The sequence below is a fragment of the Scatophagus argus genome, chromosome 4 (assembly GCF_020382885.2).
Source record: "Scatophagus argus isolate fScaArg1 chromosome 4, fScaArg1.pri, whole genome shotgun sequence".
NCBI classification, from domain to species: Eukaryota; Metazoa; Chordata; class Actinopteri; family Scatophagidae; genus Scatophagus; species Scatophagus argus.
The window spans coordinates 2,046,260-2,065,673 of record NC_058496.1 but is presented as its reverse complement, the minus strand read 5'-3'; the positions used below and the strand labels follow the sequence as shown (position 1 = coordinate 2,065,673).

The 19,414-nt window shown below is 47.5% G+C and overlaps 1 protein-coding gene across 2 annotated transcripts; it reads right to left on the bottom strand.

Annotated features, from left to right (window-relative positions):
- Window positions 1–6,546: 6,546 nt before the first annotated feature.
- asb6 (ankyrin repeat and SOCS box containing 6) lies at window positions 6,547–12,186 on the bottom strand. Of its 2 annotated transcripts, none has more exons than XM_046386776.1 (7): window positions 12,045–12,186; window positions 11,525–11,655; window positions 11,189–11,370; window positions 9,176–9,282; window positions 8,982–9,090; window positions 8,818–8,904; window positions 6,547–7,742 (listed from the first exon to the last, which is right to left on the bottom strand). In XM_046386776.1, exons 2-7 carry the CDS (start codon window positions 11,632–11,634, stop codon window positions 7,021–7,023), a joined length of 1,317 nt encoding a protein of 438 aa, XP_046242732.1. In that variant the 5' UTR covers window positions 11,635–11,655; window positions 12,045–12,186; the 3' UTR covers window positions 6,547–7,020. The 2 variants fall into 2 exon arrangements, with proteins under 2 accessions (XP_046242732.1, XP_046242733.1); XM_046386777.1 differs by having other exon boundaries at window positions 12,051–12,069.
- Between the last annotated feature and the right edge of the window lie 7,228 nt (window positions 12,187–19,414).

Here is a 19,414-nt window from a genome sequence, read left to right as displayed (position 1 = left end):
TATCTTAAATGTGTCATGTCTGGTGAATACAAAATTGGAGTCAACAGCCAGTTAACTTAGCTTAGCATAAACAGGGCAAACAGCTAACCTGATGGTGTCTAACAGCAGTGTTAGCAGTTGTGTACAGCTGCATTTAGACCCAGCAGTGCTTTTTAGCTAAATGCTAAAGTAACGATGCTAAAATGCCCACAATGACAATGATAACATGCTTAAGTTTAGCAAGTATTAGGCTTACATGTCTAACATTTTCTAATTAGGCTGACAACCATGTTTTACTTTCTAGCTGAGCATTAGATCATTAAACTGTCATGTCTGTGTGGTAAATATGAAGCTGGAGCCAGTTAGCTTAGCATAGCTCAGACTCAGCTGAGCCAAACCAATGCCTCTGGAGTTCACTAACGAACACATTTTGTCTTATTTGTTTAATCTGTACAGAAAGCAAACGACGAACAAGCCTATCGCACAAAATGTCGAACTTTTCCTTTAAGCATTTCATATTCTCCTAGCAGCCTCTATCATAAATCTCTCATGTTTTCCCCTCTAATACCATCCATAGGTTTTACTTAGCATGTACTATTGCACTTGCAGTTCTTACTATATGTGACAAGCCATACTGATCAATCGCCCCAGTTCTCTGTGGGGTAACACAGCGTTCCCCTGTGCATCTGACAGCCATCCCCAGCCCATTTACTGTCAAATGGGCTCCGCTCTCTTTGCCTGAGCTCAGATGCAGATTTATGCCAGAGCAATGCCGGTTCTTGCATATTAGATGAAAGCCTTGTTTGCATATACCCGCTCTCTCTCTCTCTCTCTCTCTCCCTCTCCCCCTCCCCTCGCCCCCCACTCCTCTTTCTCTCTCTTCCTTTTTTCTGAGGCGTCACTTTAATATGTATGCAAATGGGCTGCGCTCCACGGGCAGATATGTGTGGAGTCCTGTCCTGCAGTCAGGAGGTGTAGGAGAGATTGTGTTTGTATTTATGAGGCATGGGCCCTGCCGCTCTTGGGAGAGAAAACGCTGCGAGTACTGTGGTGGAGGCTCTGCAGTGCAGGCAGAATGCAGATATGCCAATAACAGAGGTCATGGTTGTCACTAATGATAAGAGCAGACAATTAGACAATAGCATAGCTGTAATGTAACCCCCCGTACACCCTCTTATACACAGACACACACACAAACAAACACACAAGTATCACCGCTCAGGCGTGAAGAGAGCCGACAGACTGAGGAGGAGATGCTTCTTCCTCTTCTTCCTCTTCTTCTGGAATGTTCTGTGCATTGCAGCAGCTCTGCTCAACCAGGATGGGCAGTCCTGGGTCCTATTGATCAAGTGCATCCCTCATGGGGGTGAGGATCACTGTCAGGGGCTGAGGCAGAGGAGACAAGGTCAGGTCACCTATGAGAGAGGCACCTTTAACCCATTTCATCAGTCTGATGCGTCCCAGACAGGCCTCAAAAGCCTGTGATCAATAACGTCTCTCTGGCACAGTAAAAATGGAAATTAACGAACAAAGTAACGGCTCCGAGTCGGCGCCTCGTATTGTCTCTTTCTTAGCGTGCGCTGTGTAAAATTTCCTGCTACACGTATGCATCACAAAATCACGGGAAAGATCTGATTTCAAATAAAATGACTTTCTTTCTGAAGTGTATTGTGAAATTATAGAAAGAAAAAACTCGATGACAGTGACAATGAATGCCTGGTATTATGTTCAAGACATAATAATATCTTGGCTCGGTGCCAATCAGTGATCTACTAAGGCAACACACACACACACACACACAAACCTGTGTGCAAATCAAATGTCTGTTTCCTCTCTCTCTCTCTCTCACACACACATCCCCTTCCTCCATCATGAATAAACCATACTGTGTCTATGAGTCATATACCACCCCCACATCCCTCTCTAACCCACTCCCCCTATACGCCGCTGCAAGAGTAAAAACGCTAATTAACGTGATGGCTAGCTCCAGCTCCTGTCAGCAGCTTGTGGGGGCCTCTCAACCAGCCAGGCTCTGCTGGTCTCTGGTTTTAGCTGCTCTCTCCCCAGCCGCCATCTCTGGAGAACCGGGGGCCCCTCATTCATATTCAGCCCCAGTCGCAGGCACCTGGAAGCAGCCAGCACCAGCACCACCACACAACCCCCATAGTGTCTATCACCAGCCCCCAAGTCAAGCCCACCTCCTGTCAATGCCCCCCCCCCCACCACAAAGTGCTGTTTAAAGATACCTACAAACCCACCCATTTACTCCACACTCACTCACGCACGCACGCACACACACACACACACAATTACTCAATTTTCTTAAACTGGATTCCAACTAGAGAACAAGCCTGCCTGAACTGAAAAACTCCATCTAAGAGATGACACAATCCAACTGATGGGTTGAATCACCCAACGGTGGCGAGAGAGAGAGAGAGAGAGAGAGAGAGAGAGAGAGAGAGAGAGACGGGGCGGAGAGGGAACAGAGAACGAGAAAGAGAGAGAAAGAGAGAGAGAGAAAGGGGGGAGAGAAAGAGAGAGAGACAGGAGAGAGAGAGAGAGAGAGAGAGAGACGGGGCGGAGAGGGAACAGAGAACGGGAAAGAGAGAGAAAGAGAGAGAGAGAGAGAAAGGGGGGAGAGAAAGAGAGAGAGACAGGAGAGAGAGAGAGAGCGGGAGAGAGGGGGGCAGAGAACGGGAAAGAGAGAGAGAGAGAGGGAAAGGGGGGAGAAAGAGAGAGAGAGACAGGAGAGAGAGAGACGGGGCGAGGGGGGCAGAGAACGAGAAAGAGGGAGAGAAAGAGAGAGGGGAAGAGGGAGAGAGAGGGGAGAGGGAGAGAGAGAAAGAGGGAGGGGGCCGTGTGCCTTGGTGGACGAGCTCTGTAACCATGACAACGCAGCCGGGAGAGCAAGAAACAGGAACATACAGAATCTGTTTCTGCTGAGACTTGCACATGTGGCACAGTACTGCTTTTCCTCTGAGAAGAAACGAAGGGGAGGTGTGTGCGTGTGTGTGTGTGCGTGTGTGTGCGTGTGTGTGTGGAGGCCTAACACACATGCCTGCTGCCTCACCAACCAAAGTGTCCCAGTCACTCAGTGAGTCACAGCACAAAAAGACGAGTTTAGTGGCAGGCTTTGTCTTCCTTTTCCCTCCTCGACTGCTGAGCACAGACAGGCAGAGAAAAGGATTTAAGAGAAAATACAAAGAAGAGAGAGGGCAGAAATGTCTCCCTCCACAGCCGCTGCTTTCGCCTGCTCCCCTTCTGCCTGCCTTTCCTCTCTCCTCCTGCTCCCTCTTTCCACAGGCTCGGTCTAACCTCCCCCTCCCTCCCCTTTCCTCAAGGGAATAAAGGTCGTAACGCAAATGATTACTCAAACCCGAGTTGCCATGGAAACGCGGTCATGTGACTGGAGCAGGCATGCATAGACCACAACAAAGAGGTGGATCGGGGAAGCGGCGCTGGAAAGAGCTGCAGCTCGCCTTGCTGGTGCCTCAGTGCATTTCACTCAAATCCAAGCTTTTAAAAATAGGCGAGCGTGAGCACGAGGCGCACGGGGCGGGAGAAAAGGCAGAGAAAACGACACCGTAACGAGCCAGGACGAGAGGCTGTGATGAGTCTAGGCTGTAACACTGCAGTGTGCCATATATTCTGCCATTCACTAGCATACCAAGGGTGTGTCCTATTCATCATGTCCTTCTTGGAGGCAGAGCTCAGGCGCCAGTTGTCTGGAATTTGTGTGAAATGGCGTCAGTTGTAGAAATGTGGAGGGTGGTGGATTTGTGTGCTTCTAAAACAGGAGTCGGAGTGTGGAAATGGGACTTTTTGGTGCGCTGCGCTTTCAGACAGACTCTTCCGCCCCTGGAAGAACAAGAGCAGATTTGTGTTAATGCGAGTGCGCAGCGGCGGGGAGACGTAACTTGTCTGAGCGGGTTTCTTTCCACGAAATGATCTGAACAGCAGACACCCAGACCTAACAAAAAAATAAAACTCCTGACGTGTAGTGAAACAACAACAACAACAAAACAAACATCCACGAGACGCGTCAAAGTGGACAAAAGTCGTTTCTTTCTTTCCCAACAAGCTTTGATTTAAATCTTGACACATTTGTCCTTCAGTGGGTATCCAGCAAACAGGAAAACCTCACAGCATTGAGCCAAATGAGACGTCACTCAGTGTGTGTGTGTGTGTGTGTGTGTGTGTGTGAGGGTAAAGCAGGAACCAGCACCTGGAGCACACTGAGAAGGTGGCCTGCCTGCCCCAACAGGACTCACTTATCCTGCATCCAATCCACCCCCACTGAGATCAGTCCTGTGCTCTGGGTGAACCCGGCGACCTGCGGCCACCTCTCCAACCAAACCCCCCTCGACACGCGCACACACACACACACACACACACACACACACACACACACACACACACAGCGAAAGCCCCACATTTAAAAGTGTGTGAGCCAAACAACAACAGTCCTACAGGAGCTAAAACGCGCCGCGTGGACGCCAGCAGAGGAGCAGAACACCGACACACACAGAACTCGCTTTCATTCATCCTCGCTTTAGCACACATTCATTTTTGGAGAGCTGCGTCAACGCGAGCTGCGCACTCGGACGGGGCGCATTTCTGTGTGATGAAGTCACCACATCTGCGGTTATGAACAGTGTGTGTTTCAGTGTGTGCCGCTCGCTTTTTCTCTCTCTCTCTCTCCACACACACACACACACGCACGCGCGCAGTAACGCACAGTGTGGAGGGGTGTGCGCGGTGAGCGAGTCGGACGTTTCCCTCCAAAGTCCACCTCAACTCCCATGAGGCTTCAGGCGGCAGCTGAGTGTTCGCTGGTGTCTAGACGACGTCTGCTGTGTGTGGTGCGGGAGAAAAGGCCGGGGAACAGACCACAGAGTCTTTCAGCTGCATGGTGACGTGGTGCTACAGGAGACAAGGATGGGGCCTGCCCGGGAGCTCAGCCAGCAAGCACCAACACGAACACACACACACACACACACACACGCGCGGCATCGCTTTAAAATGACTCCAGTGAATTTCAAGTTAAACTTAAGGTTGGATTTGAGGCAGGTTTTGAACTCGTGGCTCACAGGGAGGCGACATACGTACACTGCAGCACTTTATTTTTATCAGGCTTATTTTTAGGAATTCAGATCAGTAAGCTCAGTTCTAGTCTGAGTAAAATGAATTAAAATCAGATTTCTGGATGTTCATCCTCGAATCAAGCCTGCATATCCTTCATTACGTCGTGTGTTAACGCCGCAAATCTGAGACTGTCTTGAGAAATAACAACTAACTGAAATAAAGAGTTAAAAATAAAGATGGACAACACACAAAGCGTGTCATTTTAAAACGCTAAAAGGTCCATTGTGGGATTGTTGTGTTCACTTTGTTGAGTGTGAAGCCTGTAAAGTGTCGAGCTGCTTGCCTCTCCGGACAAACCATCCAGATCTTAGTTTTTAAACATCAGCCCCTCCAGCAGCCGTCACACCACAGTCAGAGTCTTACTTTGGAAGAGGACGGTTCGAGGGAAATAAAAGAAGCATGAGAGCAGGCAGAGGTAAAGGCTGTGAGAGAATGAGCAGGTGTGGTGGGAAAGACCCATGGGCTTCAGGGGGAGAATAGATCAATAACTAATTTCAGTACCGAGCTTCACTCGCACAGTTTTCCAATAAAGGCTGGATGGAGAGCACTGGCTTAGCCCTCCCCCCACTATCTCTATTCTATCGCCTTCTATGCTGTGTGCAACACGGCTGCTTCCCCCCTCAGTGTTGTGATTGTTGGTTGGGTGGATTATGCTCCTACAGCCAGTGTATTGTATAAATGTAATCCAACGTTGCCTTTTCCATTTCCATGTGTCCTCCATGAGTGCTCCCACAGCCGTTCCACCTTCGCCGCCCGTCGAACTCCCCCCTCCCTGCCTCCCTGCCTCCCTCATTCGACCGGGGCCGGTGTTGAGGTTTTGTCAGGAGATTGAGGCGGACAGGAGAGTGAAGCGTGTGTCATGCAGGGCTGCTGCTGCTGCTGCTGCTGAGGCTCTCCTCCTCAGAGGCTGTGACCTAGATAACCAAGAGGAGCTCGAGCGCTCGCAAGCCTTGGAGCCACTCCAGCCTCAGCAATGTCAGGAAGGGGTTAGTTGTGTAACACAATGTCCTATTTAGTTTGCTCGTCACACGCACGCATGGACGCAAACACATATGTACCCTATGGTGCTGCCGTACCATCGCAGCACGCCTCTCTGAAGCAATGTTTGTTTGTTTGTTTCTATCAAAAAGAACAGGATTTAAAGACTGAGCTGGGAAGGTGGCCCTAATTTCATCTGGACTTAAACTCTCCACGCCAGCAGCCACTGCAGCCCACAGACACGCTCCTCCTGTTGTGTGGTAGAAATCCTGCTCTTTTATTTTAGCATTCACAAGGTAAAAATACAGCACTGATTGTTCCCCTGTAACAGGCAGCCAGTGAGTTTATGAGTCATGTTCAGCACTGCGCTGCCCCTCTGTGGTCAGTCTCAAGCAGCTGACAAACATGAAATAATGTCACGGATATAACAGGCTATGAGCAGACTGAAGGTGGGACTGTTTTATTGGTCCTGCTTCATGTTAAGTGAAAAGATGCACAACTTCAACAAAACGCCACCATCTCGCCGAAGAGATGAAATATAGATGGATCCAGCTGTGCTGGAATGGGCTGCACTGTGAATAACTAAGTGTGTGACCCTGACATCTGAGCCGCCTTTTGATACGCAGGAGCAACACTGCCATCTGGTGCCTTTTGTTGTGCACTGCAACGTCCTTTACATGACAACATGGCTCAACAAAATGTACAGCCGTTTAACCACCACAGTGAAAACGGAGCCACAACTCAAAGGCTAATTTGTACAAACATCACTTCGTGTGTTAGCGTAAACACACACACACACACACACACACATTTTCCTGTAGGTTTGGCACAGACAACGACACACGGTGACGATTCAACAAAGAGCTCGGCGGTGTGTTAGGTTTAGGTTCACTTCTGGCCGAGCGCGTCCTTTCATGGTCAGCGCTGGCTATGCTGGGGCTTGAAGCAGTCCCAGCCCGGCTTCGGGGTGTATGTGTGCTCAGGAAGAAGAAAGTCTTTCAGTCTGTCCGGCAGAGGCAAAGCTCTGACTCGGTCTTCCAGGGGCCAAGGCTGTAGCTGACTCCTTATGAAAGCCCTACAGAGGCATCGCAGAGAAGGAGGGCTTGCTTCACGATCTACGACGCGGTGGTGCAGGTCTACCAGAGCCTGAGCGTAAGGGTTAGGGTCCTGCCCGGGCGCAGGGAGCTCCAGCCGGGCAGGCACGTGCTGAGCGAGAATGTCCACCCTCGCCATGTCGAGCAACACCTCGGCTTGCTCCAGCAGCTCGGAGGCGTGACTTTGATCAGAGCACTGCTGCAGGGCTGTCTGCAGCCGCTGGAAAAGGAGGCTGTAGCCCGACCAACAGGAGTCGCCGTGATAAGAGCAAACCAAAGAGGCTCGGCTCTGGATCAAGAGCACCGCCAGAGGGAAGAGCAGGTCAAAGTGCTCCAGGCTCGTCTGCGTCAGCGAGGGCTCGCCATCCTCGTTCAGACAGCAGCTGGGGTCCACACCGTGAGCAAGCAGCAGCTGGGTGGTCTTCAGGCAGAAGGTACCGATGGCAGCGGCGTCCTCCGCGCTGGCCTCCAGAGCCTCCTTCACCAGAAACACCAACGAGGACTCAACTGTTTCGCCGTCTACGGTAGCAGCATTGATGTCAGCACCTGCAGTGAAGAAAGCATCACTCAGAACCACACATATTTCCCACAATGCCTCTTTCATGAGGGTTGTGTTTTGACTGTACAGTGTGAACCGTCAGCAGACAGGAAGCTCGGATCTCCCAAATGTGTCTCATACTCAACAATGACCTTCTTAAAATGCCAGAGAAAATCTGAATACATTCTTAAGCAGAATGAGGCGAAACACAGGAGGCGCCCGCCTTTTAGGCCGACGCCGCATCGACTGTGAGCTTTAGCGCTCTGCACTAGTCGACTTCTCAGCGAGGCTGTCGGGCGGATGGAGAGGCTCTAAGTGACGAGCACACTGCACTTCATCGCCCAGTCATGGACTGACAGGAAGCTGTGATGTAGCTTTTATTTGTGTGATCGCTGGAACGTACTCAGGTTGGAGGTACTTCGGCTCCCTCGTCCTCCACCACACTGATTGGCGGCTCATCGCCTCCGCACATCACACGCCTTTCTGGAGGAATGTTTGCTTGTTGTGTACAAATTAGCCAATAGATCCATATACATAACTGATCAAAAACATTCTGCCTGGTTGGCCGATTAACGGATAACAGCTGACGTGGTTTTCTGATGTTACGAGTGAACGACTAACTGGATGTCTGTGGCTGCTGTGAGAAGCTGCTTTGCCGTTTAATGGACACTAAGCTGTCATGTTTGGGATGGATCACAGCTAAGAAGACTTACAAGAGCGGGAAATCAGTGGTTGAAAAAAAAAAAGACTTCTGCTAAAATTCCTGATGAAAGAACAAACTCCAGTGCCACACTGTACATGATACGACGAGTACACTAAGAAGACTGATGACACTAGCACCTTGTTAAGACGTGGAAGACGAACCTTCAGTCCTCCACACGCTGCAGTTAAAAATCTTGTCAGTCAGTTGCTTCATTCCGGGATCGCAGCGTTTTTTAGCTCCACTTTCAGTGGGCGCGCTGACAACCACTGAGTTTATCTTAACATACAACACCCGATTCTGAATGCAGCAAATGAACCGTAATAATCCTGTCTGAGGGGACAGGAAGCGATGAGGATGAAGATGTGTTTTTCAGTGGGTACCTCTCTGAAGCAGGAGCTGGATGTTCTCAGTGTTGTGCACAGTGAGCCCATCGCTGCTGGCCAAGGCATGGAGCAAAGGCGTTTTCCCTTAGGACACGAGAACAAAGCCGTCAGTTTTCAGGACGGATGAGTCCGAGAAGGAATATTTCTGAACGTAAATGTACCGTGTTTATCCCTTGCATTCACGTCGGCGCCCATATCCAGCAGGGTCCGCAGGCAGGGCAGCCGCTCCGATTCCTCACTCGCCAGATCCAAAGGACTGCTCTCGTGGATCTACCGAGTAACATTCATATTACTGACATGAGACCAGAGGAGAGAACAGCCTGAGAACAGGACAGGACATTAACCCGAGCCTCACCCTGTCCCTCTTCTCAATGTCTGCTCCGTGGCCGACCAGCAGCCTCACCATGTTTGGCCTGTTCCTCAGAACTGCTATATGCAGAGGATTGTAGTAAGAAACTGGATCTGGACAGGAGAAACAAGCGGGACACAAACAGAGTCTTTATCACGGAGGGGAAGTATACAGAACTTTGCATGAGCTTTAATATCAGCCACCTCAGTGACAGGGATTGTGACTATTTCCCGTTTCGGACATGAATAATTACATTTCCAATGTCTCCAACAAACCATCTCAGATATGAAAGGTCACCATTTTGACTTCCTTTTCTGATGACTAAAATTCAGTTCTATCTGACATAATCTTCACTTGTTACAGTTCAGACACCTGAAACTACATTCTTACTGGTTGTTATTCCAAGCTGACAGCAACAGTTTAATTTTGACTCATCAGAACTGAAACAGTTTGCATTTGAGTTTGAACAGAAGTCAATGGCACAAACTGGTTAGCTGTGATTAAGTTCCAGATGTCTACAAACAACATTTAAACTAGTCAGAGATGAAATATTGATAATTGGGCATGTGTGAGCAGTGGATATCTACTGCTGTCGGCTCTGACGACAAGTCCGACTTTCTATTTTGGTCAGCGGTTTTTCCTAACTGATCGTACGACGATTAAACGAAGGGCGAACTTTAAGATCACGAGTAAGTTCCAAATGCGATTCTTGAAACCTGCTCAAACAAGTTCTTTGTGCAAGTGATCTTAAGACTAAGTCAAGTGTAAATCTTAGAACACTTTACATAAATGAGGTGAGCGCAGCGAATGCTTTCAGTCATTAACAGGCGTGTGTTAACCAAACGCTGAATGTTTGCCGTTGTGTGTTGGGCCGTCTGCAGCTGGCAGCCATCCAACACAAAGGCAGATAACAAGCCTTTAAACAGGCACTGACTGCGTGTGTCCACACATTATGATCCGTGTCCACGTCACCGAGTGCCCAAGTCACGACTACAAACACCGAAGCTTCTGCCGCGTCTGTCTGACAGCTGGCACAGGCCATCACATTGTCAAACATGAAGGCAAAGGAAGGCAGACGCCTAGAGACAAACTTGGACATATTTGAATGCTCGGTGCGAGCAGCTGTCAGAGTTAACTTTCTGGAAAGAGGAATTCTGTAAATGTAAAAGATGATCGACGCAGCCTGTGCCAGGATCCCCTAATTATGTCCCGCGGGAACGACGTTTTCCTGCTACCACCAGAGGTCCCCACAGCAGAGTCTGGATGAGTCCTGGCAGCTTTCATCACAGCAGCCAGACAAGCTGCACCTTCCCAAGTGCACACAGACACTTGGAGGTATACAACATATGTAATATGACAAACGTGCGTCAAAAAGCTACACTACACCATACAAAAATAATCCCTCTTCATCATCACTTAAAACCACTTCAGTCATGATCGTTTTCTCAGTATTTTGCTGTGTTTGGGACGTTTCTGAAGGAAGACAGTTGGCTGTCAGATACCAACGCTGTGGGTCGGTTTGATCTGACAACCCGGGAATGAGACTTTGAATGGCGTGTTAACAGGCAGCAACTGACAAATGCTGCATCACATGCCTTTAAAAGTTTTAAATTTGTAGTCCTCTCCGTCCCTAAAGGTCTAGAAATAATGCATTTCCTTAAGGCCGATTGATATGCAAAAAATCACATTGAGATTATTTTGACAGACGTTGTGATTCAATATGAGGCACAACACACCTCTAGTTTTACTGCGTTTAATTTACCAAGCAGATCTCTTACCCCTTTCATAGTATAGAGAAAAACTCATGACAATCAGGTTACATTTGAACTCTGGTGCAGTGGTGTATTATATGATGAAACCAGAAACTCAATTTACTGCTGCAGACTGAGAGCAACAGAAACGCTGCAGTGTGGATGAGGCCATGTAGACAAGTGGGAACCAGTACAAGTTGGCTGGTTTCTCTGACTGACCACACCGGCTCTGTGACCCCCCTAAAGGTCTGCACCGTGGACGTCTCACCTTCAAAGTTCAGATCAGCTCCATAGCGTAGAAGGATTTCAGCCGCGCACACCAGTCCCCTCTCTGCCACCTTAAACAGAGCATAGCTGATGCCTTCCACAAACACTTCTGACTGGGACTCCCGCTCCAGAAGCTCGGCCAGGGAGCTACAGAGACCGGCTTCATCCTCAGGACTCTGGACTCTGGAGGGGAGAGGTCGTTGCTTCATTCAGACTGTACGACATGACAGCAACGTCGTTTCAGGCTAATTAGCACTAAAGCTGAGGCGCGTTTTCCAGTTAGAACTCAGGTCGTGGTCATTTATTAAATGGATATTAAGAGTGGCTTTGGTCTTACCTGTCGTCCCGAGCGCCATCTCCTTCCTCCAGTCCAACAACGCACATTACGGCATCTACGAGCGGCTGATACTCATAAATGATCCTTCGGAAGCCATGGAGGAAAGGCATGGCTGCCCCGCTCGTCAGTTCCTACACAGCAAAACGAGAGCGAGTTACGGACTGAGGGTGTGCCAGGATCAGATAAACCTCCACAACCTTATCGCTCCGGTTCAGCTGAGTCAGTTGTCTTCTGAAAACGACGGACACTTCGCGCTGACTTGCTAACGTGTGTGCTGTACGGAATGTGACTGCACACAGGTTCATGTAACTGTCACTTCTGCTCGCACGAGCAACTTCGACGCGCTTCCTAACGTTAGCTCATTTGGCTAACTTGACGACGGCCGCTTTTATTTTGCGTGGAGAAGATGAAAGGCAGGCGCCAAACGTCTCGCTCGGCGCCAGCAGTCGTCCGTGGCTCAATGATGAATTAAAATGTCTGAGAGGAATTAATCAAATAAGGCAGGCTAAGACAAACTCACACTCACGCCAGTCGATTTCCTTCAAAACAGGAAGCACGCCCACATCGGTCCGACGTTGTTTTCATTCCCCGTTGAAGCACAAGGGTAACAAAAGTTCCGCTTCAAGCTCTGTCCTTGAACAACAGTCCGGCTGCAGCTAATGATTTTATTCCACATTGGTTGTTTCTTGTTTACCTTTGAGCACAGTTATAAAAGTAGTTTTTGTTTTCATAATTTGTACCCAAAGGAACATATCCAGTGAAAAATATTGTTAGAAATAGGCCTACTTTTTAACATAACGTAGCGATATAAAATGTATAAAGTGTGGGGTTTGTGTTTCGTTAAACGGTGCTAACCTGTGGCGCTTACGTCAATATGACACAACATCTGGAAGGTATCTCAAATTTAGACCTGCAGCAGTACATTTATTACAAGCTTGGATAATTACAAAGGTTTTCCGAGGAAGCAGCACAGCTTTAAAATATTCACTTCTAGACAGAAATTCAAGCTGTAATCTGTGAACATATGCCGGTCAAAATGAAAGCCCCTGTCGGTAATTAGAGAAGTCAATCTGCATGTTTTATCATTAAAAACTCCCCCCATACAACATAAATAACTCTAGATGTCAGCGTCCACAAATCGTAATTTACAAAGTAGTTTTTGTATCTATTTAACCAAATATACTAACATTTTCATCGTGTCCCTTTCACCCAGAGCTCAAATCATTCATCAGCATTTTGGCATTTTTAGTTTGGTTTTGTTCTGACTTGTCACCAACAAGATATTTTACCACCATCAACATTGATAAAAAATGCATTTCGTCCATATGGCACATCCGTCTTCAACAGCAGCTTTCAGATTTTTTTAATTATTTATTTTTTTTGACAGCTATTTACATTATGCTGAGAGCATCTGTCCGCTAACAGTCCTGTTGTCCTGCTTAGCAGAGAAACCCCCGCCGTGTCTGGGTTTGGTGACAGAAGATGTCCGCCTTAACACATCTGTCTGTCTGATCTTGAACACAGCATATGTTCATGACACAGCATATGGTGACACACTGCGTCATATTTTGGAAAGTGATGCAAATTTCCCGCTGTGGAGTGGACGACACATTAGTTAAACGGTCACATCCGGCAGTGAAAAGGAACGAATTGCTTTTTGTTTGAATGTTGAATTGAATGAAAACAGAGAGGATGTGTTCAGTGTGTAATGTTTGGATAATGAGGCCTGAGCGTGAAGATAAAAGCCGCCAAACCAAGTGGAAATTTCTGAACTGAAGAAAGTAAACCAGAATAAGAAGTTTCTGTATGCAGCTGTTTAATGACAGCACTTTACAAGAAGCTTCTGTCCCTTCATTGTACTAAGAGTGCAAGCAAAACAGAGATTCTGCTGTGAGAAATGTGTTGAAGATACCTGAGGTGGGATGAACGTGAAGGCTTTGTCCGCAGCTGTCCTGTGGTCATTACTGTCCAAATAACGGTAGGTCCAAACTCCGCCTGTAGATGGCAGCAGTGCAGCACTGTGAGCCTGGAATCGATGGCACACCTCTGTTATTTACAGCCTCTACACAGGCAAACATCACCCCTCACGTAAATGCAGACACGAGCAGAAACAAACAGCACCTGGAGACTCCGTTTGGGATCCTGAATTCCCTTCCTGAGGCGTCACACAGAATTCAGTAGTTTAATCAGAGCCTGAATCGTCCTAATCATGTCGCTTTCAAGACAATTTTTATTTTCGCATCCAAGTCACCCGATCAATAAAGCATTGTTCCCTGAACGGATGGCAGATCGCACGCATTCCCTCTAATGTGGCTGAAGTCTCTCCAACCACACTCGGTGTCCCCTCAGTTTTCGAGCCATGTGCTCATGAATAATCTTCTTTACCTTCCCTCTTTACAAATCTGCCAGTGATTAGATCTTAAGTCTTTGTGCACACACCTGTCGGGGTCCCCGGTGAAGCAGACGATCTCTTTTACCTGCTCTGAAGTTAATGTGAACCTTTGCCACCCTGTGATCACAGGGGGCATGCTGTTTTTTTGTCTGACAAGAGGAACAGTAGGTGGAAAGACACACACACACACACACACACACACACACACACACGCACACACACACACACACACACACACACACAGGTCTGAGGCTCATCACTGATGCAGGTTCTCCAGGAAGTTTATGAACATCGCTGCGGCTCAGCATCAGTCGGATTTCAAAGATTTGAAAAGGTGCTCCAAGCCACTTTTATTTGTGTTCTCCCTGAGGAAATAGAAGAAATGTTTAAGTTCATATGAGCTTAAAATTCAACCCCACCAGCAAAAAATAAACACCCCCCTCCCCTCTGCAACATCCCAAACATTTCAGGTTTCTCTGGTAATTCAAGTTCTCTGAACACTGTATGTTATGAAACAATTCACTGGGATTATAGGCATCGAGGAGTAATGGTGGTCTCCGAAAGCATCACCCTCTGTGCCGTCTGCCCTTCGCTTTTTGTCTAATGTGGAGCTGAATTGGAGGATGGAGGTAAAGAGGGAAGATAACTGTGGTTCCATTCCTTTTACCCCCTCACGAGTAAATTGGCTCTTTATTAAATTTAGGCCCCATCTATCAATACAAAGAACGGTATCGAAATTACTTTGTTGGCCACAAATCGTTGGCAATAGATTGAGCCTCTCTTGAACCGAGGCCATCATTTATCTGGTTCACATTTCCACCTGAGGTGAAAGGGAGCAGGACACAATGAGACTTTCATTTGTTGCCTGGGTGATGGATGTGACCCCCCTCGACCTCGCGATTACGAGATTGCATGTAAAATAAGAATCTATTAAACATTTAGACCTTTTGGTTCCCTTTGGATTCCCTCATTTTTTATTTTTTTTTATCAAACAGTGGAGTCGGGGGAGCTTCCCAGCACCAAGGAGATTTACAAAGCTACAAAGTACTCTGGGCCCTGCAAAGCTGAGTAGTTTGTCCCAGGAGGGTGATGCATTAAGGAGAAGTTAATTACCGTGAATACAAAGTACTTTAAGATGTAATAAACCAGCACACACACAGAAGCCGTCAGCGGCTGATCGAGCTGCAGGCTCTGAGGTGAGAGGTGACGGAAAACTGACAGCGAAGGTGACGTGGATGCAGTGAAATGATAATAGAGTGGCATTGTGGTTCGGTTTCCTTCGGTTCTGTACTGAGAGCTGCAGTTATCAGACCAGCAGGTCCGGGCCTAATATCCTTTTGTGCTTGCAGCGTATTGCCGAGTGAAGATTGTGGATGGAAATAATCAGCCCTTTTAAAGGTCAGAGGAAGTTAAGCACACCCAAAGTAGACCATGACACATTCTGGCTGATAAGAAATAACTGTCTGTGTAAGGAAGAATGAGGAGAGTTCACCTTGTCCCATTTGTGTTATCGTGACTGCTCGGCTGTCACTCAAATACAAAGGCATACGCGGTCGACCCGACCACAACCACGAGAAAGTCTTGGCTCGGGCTAACATCGCCCATCCATTAGCGTGGTCACTATAGTTCAGTAGCGTTCAGTCACCATTTCACCTCTAAATGATGAGAACATTAATAACCCGCTCATTTATAACTAAATAAAGAAGAAAGAGCAGAAAATAACGTGTCAGCTTGGAAGACGACACGACTCACATGAGAGTTTAAGCTAGGTGGCGCTGTGGTGCAGTGTTAGCATTGTCACCTCATAGCAAGAGGGTTCCAGGTTCGAACCTGACGGATAAGCGCTATAGAAAACAGATGGAGTTTAAGTTCATTCCATAAATGAGGTCTCGCATTAAAATATTGCCAAGTGCCAAGAAAGTGTCCGAAACGAACAACACTCAAGTCACAATGGGGTGTTGGCAGTTAAGGGTTAGCGACATGTCTTCAACAACACAGCCTTCAGTTTCCCTTCACCTTCCTATCCTCGTCCTCCTCCTTCCACAGGGCTAACGGACAGGCTAGCTGTCCACGCGTTTCCACTCTTTGTGTTGAGCTAAGCTGCTGTTTGTGTTGTCTCAATTTGTTTTTTAATCTAACTTTTCACCAGAGAGAATGTGAGTACTTCCCAAAATGTCGAACTGTCCCTTTAACATTTGACTCTGAAACACTCCCTTTTGTCCCATTGTTTTCTGTAAGTGCTCGTAGGCGCACTGATCGCTTGCTGTTGCGTTTAGGCAGCAAAATAAAGTAGAAATCATCCGGGGCTGGTGACTTACAGCACTGTAGGCTGAAGGAAGGTCACTCTTTGGCTTCCCTCTGGGCATCAGTCTTGAAAACAGAGTGACGGCCCCAGAGAGCCTGATAAGTAAATACAGTTTTAATGGGCTGTGGATGGCTGGTGGTAATCTGCGCCGGCTGAGAGTGGGCAGCGAGGGCACGGAGGGCGACGGGGCGTTCTGCAGCCGTTTTTATTAATGCTATCATAGATCAGATAGGCCGGGGGAGGAGAATGAAAGGTGGTGATGAATTTGGGTCCCCCTGTCTACCACCTGAGTGGAGGACAAGCTACTGAGGCTGGTTAAGGTCGCGGATGAAGGATACCGTCCAAAGTAAGGACATGAGGGGCGATTCATTATTTATAATATAGAGGATAGGATGGTACACACCCCAGGGAATTACTGAAGGTCGTGGGGTGACTGTGGGGAAACTTCAAAAACACAGACTCTAGTGTGTTCCTACTCCTATAAAGGCATGTACACATTATAGACCAGACATTGTTCTTGGTATCCCTGACAGAAACGTGCACCCTCGCAGGAAGCTAAACCATCTCAAAGCAAAACACGGCGACAGGCGTCTGAAAGTGAAAACGCAGTCTGTTGTATCTTCGTGTGTCTGACATTTCAGCCTGCTGCGTGTTTCTTTAAGGTATGAAAGCTTCCAGATCTTTGCCACAGGACATCAAAGACTCGAGACCTTTCTCCACACATCAAGGTCTTCAGACCCGTCCTCAGGTCTGCACCTCTGAACGTCACATCTGTCCAGACACAACCACTTGCATTCATGCTTCCCAGAAACCTCTTTAAATATCGCCTGCTGTCTGTTTTTAGGCCTCCCACATTTCCAAAGCTGAAGCGTCTTCAGGAGTGAGATGGATGGTGTGTGAGTTTTTCTCTGTAATTTAACCCGGGAAATGGACTTACCATGTGCAGAAATGAGAGGGCTTCAGCGACTCTTTCTAATGACTTGCAGCAGCAGCCGTGGTAACATAAGCCACCCGGGCTCTGCTGGTGCTCTGTCTGATTTCCAGCCGCCGAATGCACCTCAGTGCAGCGCGGCTTCAAGGGATTTGTCAGAGTGTCGGGATACTTTTGGACGTCTACCAGCCTTTGTGTGAGCGATGTTCCAGCCCACCATTACAGCCTGGAAAGTGACTGCTCTACATCAACACTTCAGCCCCCCACCCACCTACCTCCACCACCTCCACCACCTCCACCTCTGATGCTTTTTGCAGCTGTACAAGAGGTGTATTTGTTTCCACGACTGCACACATTTAGGAGGAGGGAGCGAAATCTCAGTGCCATGAGAAGAAAATTACAATTCAAAGTCAGCCCAAAAAGAGGCTTGAAGACGAGGACAAATGCGGCGGCTGTAACCATGATTTAATGGTCGAAGAGATTTCAGATACAAAAGACCAACTGCAGAGGCGTCCATTCGCTCCATGTGAATGTGAGCGGTGCTGCGAGTGATTTAACATAACTGCAGCACACACTCCAAATAGATTCTAAGTATGGGCTGCGATATCACATTTAGGCCACTTTAGCGTGACAGATTTGTGAGCTGTGACACACACACACACACACACACACACACACACACACACACGTGATATGTAGGGTCTGAAATCTGCTAAAAAAAATCTATTTTTGCTGTTTTGTGTGCTTGTAGTCAGACCACACATTTATATCTCAGCATAAAGTATTTGTTTCTAAAGGTGGAAATTCTAATGCACATCTGGAAAAAAAACAGCCTATGAATGTTTTTAATCAACATGTGAAAATGAAAAATTTGGGCATAAAAAAATAGACAATAACTTGGTGAAATGTTTAGTTCACGTGACATTTCGTGTTCACGCATCAAACTCTGAGTTCACGTGTGAAAGCAGTCAATCCCGCGCGAAACGTGGAAGCTTAAACACAAAAGAAGTGAATTTCACGTGATTTTATCGTTTTCACATGCGAACATTCATAACCACGTGTAGACAGGAAAACTCCACATGTGGAAGAGAAAACAGCCAATCACTTCACCTTTTAGTTCACACGTGAAGCCAGTGAAATCACACGCCAAGCTGCGATTTTCACACGTGAAAAGGCAAATCTCACATTTTTTGCTGGGGATTATTTTGCACACGGTCACCTTTCAGTTCCAAACGATGTCACCTTGTCGTGTGCTGCCTTCCCTCGTGGAAATCACACCTCGTGTTTATTACATCCATTACATGTCAGACCTGCAGGAGTGTCTCTCTCACAATCAGAAATACAAACCACAACTCACACTCACCACACTCACCACACTCATCGCAGCAGGGCGGACGAGCGAAGCCGTGAAACTCTGGTGGGTGACTCATCTGATATTTTTGTATTTAGCGTTCATTTTCCTGACAACACCATCTGGCCCGAAGGCAGAAAAATCTGCTGTGTGCCTCACAGTGTAATCAATTACAACATTACTGCATTACTGTAACAAACTGTATTTCGTTTCATTAGCCTGAGCTGAACTATTTCAGGGTTTTTTTAATGACAAATTCATCAATGTTGTGGAGTCCCGACAAATGATTTAAAACCATAAAACTGCAATCCCAGTGCATAAGAAGGCTGGGACAGAGAAAAGGTCCCCGATGAGACCTGGACAGGAAGTCTGGAACACACAGTGAACATACAGTTAAAGTGTTGGACTATGCTGACACTGGATGCCTCTAAAACTGATCTCGGCGCCATAAGGGACTCTGCAGATTCATATGAAACTCCTCTTTTTTAGCTGCACGATGTTAGACACACGAGAGGTCAACTTCATTCATTTCAATTTGTTTTTAAATGTATTAACTTATCGTTTTCTGATCCTTAACCGTTAAGAAGGTCCGATCAGATCCACTTTGTGGACTGATGTGTACCTAAAGAAGTTCTGTTTCCCATTTGAGGCCTGCTTCCTGATCCTGAGCCATGATTAAAATGTCTGACCAAACTCCCATCTGAGCCGTGACGACACACACTGTTGGCTGACTGCATCCCTCTCAGGACACGTGGCCGACACGTGGCCGACAAGCTTTCATTAAATGTCAGTCCCTCAAATCTCCGGCTTCTAATTTCATCTTCATGGCGTCCACGGTGCTAATTGTCTGCTGCCTCCACCTCCTGAGCGGCTCCGTTCAGTTCAGTTCACATGCCACAAGGGGTCACTAG